Source organism: Phalacrocorax carbo, chromosome 1 (genome assembly GCF_963921805.1).
Source record: "Phalacrocorax carbo chromosome 1, bPhaCar2.1, whole genome shotgun sequence".
NCBI classification, from domain to species: domain Eukaryota; kingdom Metazoa; phylum Chordata; class Aves; order Suliformes; family Phalacrocoracidae; genus Phalacrocorax; species Phalacrocorax carbo.
The window spans coordinates 184,439,255-184,447,437 of NC_087513.1; the positions used below are offsets into that span (position 1 = coordinate 184,439,255).

At 36.9% G+C, this 8,183-nt stretch overlaps 1 protein-coding gene across 5 annotated transcripts in view; it reads left to right on the top strand.

The window, feature by feature from the left end:
* Positions 1 to 6,535, top strand: part of AKAP11 (A-kinase anchoring protein 11) — a 44,885-nt gene extending 38,350 nt beyond the window's left edge. For all 5 annotated transcript variants that reach the window (XM_064440812.1, XM_064440814.1, XM_064440815.1 and 2 more), the window contains one exon: positions 2,127 to 6,535. In XM_064440812.1, the coding sequence (XP_064296882.1) occupies positions 2,127 to 2,273 (147 nt within the window). In that variant the 3' untranslated portion in view covers positions 2,274 to 6,535. The remainder of the gene's footprint in view (positions 1 to 2,126) is intronic.
* The last annotated feature ends 1,648 nt before the right edge of the window (positions 6,536 to 8,183 follow it).

The following is an 8,183-nucleotide window of genomic DNA, read 5'->3' on the forward strand; positions in this document are numbered from 1 at the left end:
TACCGATCTTTCGCCAGTTTTGTTCATCTCATAGGCACTTTGGAAAGTTATCTCAGTTATGCTGGGAATGAACGTGGGCTTTAAGTCACACTGAAAACAGTCATTTTCACTATAAGCAGTTGGTGGGTTCTGGAAGGGAGGAAGGGCTTGTGTTGGCTAATCACAGCAAGGTTATGAGCCACTGATGTGGTACGGCTATATAAAAGAGAAAAATACTCCTAGCATATATCAGGCAAGGTATTACTTGCTGCAGCTGGGTATGAACTCTCACTTAAGGATACACGTTAGGCTCAGCAAGGCAGAAAGGAGTTGAATACCTATGTATGAAACAAAATACATTTCTTAGGAGCTAGAACAAGAAGCCAGTAAATTAGAATAGATAGTTCTTAACTTCTTTGAGAAGCCTGACAATGTAGATATGCAAGTGCCTGGATTAAGAAAAAAAAAAAGTTCAATTTTTAATCAGAATGTACCTAGCTGTTCTAGGGTTCCTGGTGTCTATTTTGAGTAAAGTCCAGTATTTTACTTGTCTGACAGTAAGAAACAGATCAGTCAGCTAAAGAAATAGTGGGACTGAACTTTGAACTGTAAATTAAATTAGAAAGATTAGCAAAGCCAGCTGACAAATCTGTCATCTTACCATGGTGGTATCTTTTCCTTTGGAGAGAAGCAAATACAGTGTAAAGTTTAAGTAGGTCTTTGGATATTAGCCAGACTTTCCTCAGGCATAAGAAAAATGACCATTCTTTCATAAAGCAACAAACACCATTTCCAAAATTGCCTGTTGTAGATTATAAAACTCCTTCCCCTGCTCTATTTTAAAATACACAAATAATTGACAGAACTAACTACAGATTTTGGTCTCCTTTTATGTAGAAATTATGTGGTTTTTTTTTCTTTTTTTCACTGAAAAAAGTTTCAGTGTTCAGTATATATCTTACTCAAGATTAGAGGGGATCTTTTTCACTTGTTCACGTTAATTGTTTTCTCAAGAAGTTACTTGTTCTGTAGATGTTTTTATGCCCATGCTGTTTCTGTCAGTTCCATCACCTGCCTTGCAGTTGGAACATCAGCTAGGTGAAGCAGCAGAGAGAAATTGTCTTACTTTTTTTTCTTTTAATAGAATTTTGTATTTCAATCTGATAGGTCTTGCAGAAGAAACATGAATTTTTAGTTTTGTAGCTGGAAGCTATTTCATTGAACACTGTTTATGACTTTTAAAAAAATTTAATTTATAGAATATCATGGTAATAACTATAAAAGGCAATAAAATTTTCCAGTTCCAAAGAATAAGTAGGGTAAGTGTCTAAATTGTCTTTATTAAATGCAGCATTGACAGTTGTCCAGAAAGCTACAGAGAATAAAGTTTGTTTGTGCGAGTGTTGTGGTTTGGTTTTAGTTTTTGGCATGTTGGGTTCTTCTTGTTTGTTTGTTTTTATTTTTGTTCTGGTTTTTTAACTAAAAGATTTTTTTACTCCTGGGCAAACTAGCAAATTCATCCTGGTCTTTTGGCAGGCTTTCTTCCATATATAGCTGAACTTGACACATAAGCAAAGGGAGACTTTTGCTTAGACTCCTGAGTGAAAAAAAAATGTTTTCAGCCACACTGATCTCCGCTCCCAAGTGGTAGTTTAACTTAACCCTCACCTTTTCCTCTTCCCTCAGATGTTAAATTTCCCAACTCTGAAGACGCTGTTTTCGTTGACGGTAGCATCTGTGCCACGCAAACCACACTATATGTTGTGAAAGGAAAATCCACATCCTTTTATTAAGACTGAGTTTTGTCTTTTTATATGTGCATTATTGGCATGGGAGGGGTGGCGAATGCCTTAATCTTGTGTTCAGAATTTCCTGTTTTCTGCAGTCTTGATGAACCACAGCCCTCATACCTGTGGTACCACATCATTTGAAAATGTCGCTCCCTCCAGAAGAAAATTTTGTGAAAACTGCCCTAAAGAAAAGTGCCTGATTCTTGCGGAAGTTTTTGTTTTTATAGATGTGGGAATAACGATTAACTCATTACAACCGATTTCTTATGAGCTAACATTTCAAGAATAACTTCTGTAACTGTTAATCAGGATGTGCCGGTCAAAACATTTTTTTGTGTTCCCCTGTCTCCCCTTTAGCTTTCCAGAAGACTGCGAGAAAGAGATTGGAAAGTTGGAGATCTCTTGCAAGCAGTGCTGAAATATTGTGAAATGATAGAGAAGGCGTCTGATGGAGAGCAAGCTCTAAATAAGTCTTTGGCTGGCTGGCTTCTGGAAAATGTCTGAAAAATCCAAAGATACAACACTCTTCACTTCATTCCTCTTTTGAAAGGAGATAGGAAGAACACAGATATGTAAAATTCAACTAATGAATGCTCAAGTAATTGTCAGCATTTAAAACACTTCGAGGTGAAAGTCAAAATAGCTGTGCTGTGCTTTGTGGTACTGTGCATATGGTATGTTTATTCAGTCCATAATCGGTATTGTCCACCCGTGCATAACTTGTATTTACTGCTGTGTTCAGACCATGGAAATATTTATGAAAAAAAATCCCTTGTCTATGATAGTAGTTCAGAGGAGACAGTCTCAGGCATGATATTCAGGATCCCCGCTGTGCCAGGATAGCTCTTTTTCCCACTTGTACGTATGATATATTCACAGTGGGACTAGGAGCACTGATGTTCTGCAAAAATCTGTTCTGGAAAACCTTGCTGCAGACAGTGGGAAAAATTACTGACATTGGCCAGGTGTTAGCGGCCCAAGGGCACCATTGCAAGAAGAAAATTGTGACCCACCCAAGCAGCCCCTTAATTCAGTCTGGCTTCATAGCCGCCTTTATCAAGTTTAACTTTATGTGACGATATGAGAGTCTGCTCTGAAACTGTTGAGGTGCAAAATACGTGTTCCCTTTTGTTGACTACTGTAGAGCTGGTAAATCCTGGTAGAAGGGCAGGCTGGGTAGCTGAGCATAATTTCATACATACTTCTTCAGCAAGGTTTCCTGAAGCTTGCCAATCTGGTTTAAATTGCTAAATTTCTTACTGAAGCTTTTTTATGCAGTTACTTCCATGACATCAATTCTGTGTTGAAGAATTTGTATATTAGTCTCTCACATAGATGTGTTAAGAAGTAGCAGATAGAAACTTCTTCCTCTGAGGATCTTGGCCGTCTTTGTGACTGGTCTAAGTCTTTATTTCTTAGCCTCCATATATGAATTTGCTTTTCGGTAATAAAGAGAATTTTGTTACTCGGTTAGCACTTAAGCATTTAGCAAAGACAGATAATTAAAAGATAAAGGAGAAATTTCTTGCAAATTGATTTTTCCTTCTTCTTAACTACCTTCACTGAATTTTTTCTAAAGGCACTTTTAATCAAGTGTTTTAAGCAGTCTAATCGGGTTTCTCACCAGTGCTGCTGATTTGCCTTTCTGCCTGAAGGGAAATTTGGACCTTTACATATCCTGTGGTTTGAAAATGCTTTTTGGGTCCTGTTCATTTATACATCCTTTCAGAGAAAAAAGGCATGTGCTGGTAATGACAAGGTGGCCACCTCAGAACTCATATCACTTGCAAGAGAATCATGGAATCTTACTTATGTTGGATGAACAAATAGCCTTTTAATAGAAAAATATACCTTAGTATGGTTTGGAAGTTTCTGATCCCAAACAAGGAGAGATAAAGACTCTAAAGTTATTCGTTAATTTTACTGGAATATGTACAATTCTGATTTTCCCTACGCACTAAATTACACTGGTAAACTGAAGAGCACGCTCCGTGCAATGTCTTTATGTTTTAGGAAAGCATTCCACTGGTCTTTTCACAGAAGCCTGGTTTCTTTTAGTCCTCATTTGTCATCTGGATTTCTGCCTTGGATCTCCCAAAGTTCACCTTTCTCACAGAGTTAAAGATTTTTCAACATTTGCATATACGCACACGTGTGTTTACACATGTGCATGCACACATAGATATGTATGTATATGTATCTATATGTGTATGAGATCTCACCAATATGAACTTACAATGTAAACTTTTACCACTAACTTAAACTATGAGCATAACAGAATTTTATTGCTTCACTCTCTGTATCATTTCACTGAATGAAAGATCTATGTATGCCATGTGACAAAAAACCCAAAAACCATTACAGGGTCTTTTGTCATGTTATAGGTAATACAATGCCAAGCATCAGGAATCATTTTTCTCCAGAGCCCAAAGTGGGGGGAATGTTATCTTAATGCCAGTATTTGGACAATGGGCTAGTAACAAATACTTTTGAAGAGTTGTACAAAAGTTGTCTGGATTTTTTTTTTCCTCCCATACTCCTTCCGGGGTTTTTTTTGTTTGTTTGTTTTTGTTTTGTTTTTTTTTTTTAGGCTGACTTTTGATGTTGTTTCAGGCAAATATTTGAAACCGTTCTGTGGCTGTAACATCTTCCCTTTAACGCAGCATAATGTACTTGTACAAATTTACCCATAAAATTGAAATATCAAGAAAATAAAATACTAAAAACTGTGCCTCAGGAATAAATTTTACTCTGGGTTTTGGACTCTTACGTTCTTACCAAGCAGAAATTTAGGACATGAGGATACAGTAGTACTTGTACAGTGTCTCTGTACATGTCCAAAACCAAAATGAGAAAGATGTTGAAGGCATTGTAAATGTACAGCTTTATACATTTGAAAACAACAGCACAGGAACAGCCAGGTTTTAAATGATTTATCCAGTATGGTGGATTTTTTAAAGTTCGTGAAGTGGTTTTTCTTTTTAACTACTTTTCTGGAGACAGGCAAAGATTGTGCGATTCCCAAAGCTTACAACTATTCAAGAAGTTAGGTAGAGAATAGTTGCACTAAAAATTATTTTTATAAATCGAGTCTTGTTTTCAGACTGACCAAATGCATTATTTAACTATTGGCTGGGGTTATATTAAGGAAGAAATTGATTTATTAGCCTCTGAGGAAAGTAGCATAGTTTCCAAATTTACATGAGAAAAAAATCTTATAAAACACTTGGTTTTTACTTAAACAAAAAACCAATTTTCTAAACAGATTATTTTATATTTGTTCTGGATGACTTGACTTTTATCCTTGGGTATCAAAATTGGGAAAGCATTAAACTAAGATGGCAAATTATTATAATTTAATAATTATAATAATCTTCGGGAAACCTTACGCTGACTGTATCTAATTGGTGCTGTCTGCCATATTAGTGAGAAAGCTGTTCTTTGCTAAGGCGAGTCTTAACATTACGCTATTACTGAGTTTATTCAAACCACCTGACCACAACTACAGAAGTGTAAATGAAAACTGTAAAACCATAAAAAGCCACATTTTGGTCCATTTAAACCAGACAACTCTGCTTTATAAACAAATATAATAAGGTGGAGTTTGTTTCATCTTGCTTTTTTTTTTTTCTGTATGGGAAACCTGACTTGGTAATTTAATTTTTTAGTTGGAAAATATACACAATGGTGTTATTGTTCCAGAAGACACCCTTCTCAAACAGTTCAAAAATACTTTCGGTGTTCTGAAAAATGGAAGCGTTCGGATGTGTTGTAAGATCCTTTAGAAAAAGCACTTTGAAAATAGTCTCTTTATAAATTAACAATTAAAAGTGGCTGTATTTGAAACAAGTTTAAACATTCAGACACAGAAGTATGCATGAAGCCTTAAAACCAAACAAATCTTAAACCCATATGCTGAAATTAAAGAGAATTTGCTGTCTCAAAATAAGGATGTGAAAAAGCAGCTAAGACGATGTACTTGAATGCAGTTTGTGTAGTATCTTTGTTCTTGAGTTTTAAAAGATTGTGTAAGCATTTTAAAAAACAAACAAAAACCAAAAACCCAGCAACCCACATTCCGAGACTAATTAGGTCTCTCAAAAATGGTATCAGATTTTAAACGTTACTTTTTCTAATGTAACTTTGTCTGGGACCTTTTTTACAAAGAGCCACACATTGTTGGAGATGGGAACACAGTAAGCGGAAAACGCTGTCACCAGCCCAAACCCCCCTAGTTTTACACAGTTGATTTGCAAAGAAAAAGACAAGATTCGGGAATGATTTTAGTGTAAGAATTTTGGCTTTTCAGCAAGAGCCACTACTGTCAAGCATTTACTGTACTTGAGCTCTGAAGAAGCAAGTACAGAGCCCAGCCACTGTAGTCACTTTATTTTGTACCATCTTTGTACATTCCTGTTGTATAGCTGGAGTTGTAGTTTTAGAGGGCCTTTGTTCTGTTGTAATATCTGAATCGTATTTAATACTAAAATTTGTTATAATTTGCTGGAACTGCTGCTTATTCGTGCAGTGTTACAGTAATTCACAGCCCCGTTAGTGAAGCAATTGTATACCAAAAGCAGTTTGAATAATTATAAATGTTTATGTAACTGTACGCAATGAATATGAAGGTCTTGTACTGTATAATGGTGACGAGTTTTGCCATTTTAGTAATTTAACTATATCCAGTTTTCAGATTATGAACTCCAGGTTGCACTAAATTTGTCCTTGTTTTAGCAGTGGCTTAAAATAAAACACATTTCACTGTCTTTGAGAGCGCTGTCATTTCTTGTAAATTCATGGAATATTATTTTTCTTTTCAGCTAACACAGCTAAGGTTGGTCTTGGTCAGTGGTTGCGTGAAGGCGCTTGAAAAATATATAGTATATAGTGCATCAGTAGATGGCATACTTCTTACAGAATTAAATTGGTGGCCAGAGGAGTGAGAGAACACTGTTTTACTGTCTTCGGGTTGGAAGGTAAACGCATAGTTCCGGTTACATGAAGTAAAGCGTCACATGGGTTCTTTGAGGAGAGACTGGGCAAGAAATCTACTCTTAGTATCTCAACAGAAATAGGATGTAACAACCAGTCTACCTCAATCTCATCTTGCCTGGAAGCTAGGTTAGGGAGGTTGGCTTGGTATTTCCGTGTGGACTGAGGCTGGTCTTTGGCACATTGTACAGTATTTGGGGAATCGGTGTAAAAGCCAGCTTTAGAGTCTTCTGGACAAATGCAAGAACACACTGCTAATGAAAATGTTGTATGAAATGTGAAGGCATTTCATAAGCCTATGCAAAATCCTCAAGTGTTTTGGTATCTTGTGAAATCTACCAAACAGCATATTGTCAAGTACCCCAAAATAGTAACGCTGCGCAGAGGTGTTGTGCACAGATACAGTTTCTAAGATTTAAAAGTACTGCCGTTGCCAGTAGCTGTCTTAATGTTTTTTGATTTATATGTTGTGGATCTAATAATCTCAGCAGGGTTTCATTTCAAGAATTAGGAAGTTTTTGCTGAAGTTACTTCTAAACCGGTACGTATGCACAACTCTCCTTGATTCTTTTATTTTTCCAATGGTTGTTTAAAGGAGGTTTCAATATTATTTATGGGATTACTTCCAAAAGGAGAATTTTTTTGTTTCATTACCATATCTATTTTGAAGATATTTTTTGTTTGTTTGGGTAATGCCTCACATTCAATCACGTAGAAAATATATGTTAACTGAAGTGAGTAAGCATTTAACTTATTCTTAAAATGTTGTAAAGCCGAGAAAAGACGGGTAGCGAGTTTGGAAACAAAAAAAACCCAGATTTTTGCGAAGAGAAAGAAGAGGGTATTCATGTGCAAGATTAGTCTGAGCTTTTTTCTTCCTGCCTGAACTTTATTTTTCTTTCTTTCAGCAGTCTGGTTCTGGCTGGCTTCATTCAACCACAGAACAGTATCCATGCACTTTGTTTAACCTTGGTGTGTTAAATTGAGAGTTAAGTCTCCAGCTATTCCGTAGTCTTCGCCCAACATGTGTGCTATTCCATCTCCTGCTGCCACTGCTTGGACCTTCCTCTTGATCCCTCGGCTGAGCTGCTGGTGTGACTGAATTCCATGCTGGTTACTGCTCCGAGCCTCTGGTTGGAAGGTGGCTACGGAAAGTGAGTCATGCCAAGGCCGAAGAAATGTACCCGGAGCACTAACCTTACTGGTTATTGAGCACCATATTAATCAAATGCTGTCTCTTCCCCTGCTGTTAAGGCAAACCACAAAGCGTGTGACTGCTTGGGGCAAGGGAACTAACCATGACAAGCATGAGACCATGTCTGTGGTCAAGGTACTGGCTATGTAGGCCATGACCGCACAGCACCTTTCCACAGGAATTGTGCAAACTGAAATCGGGGCCTCCACATAGTCAAAACCTATGGT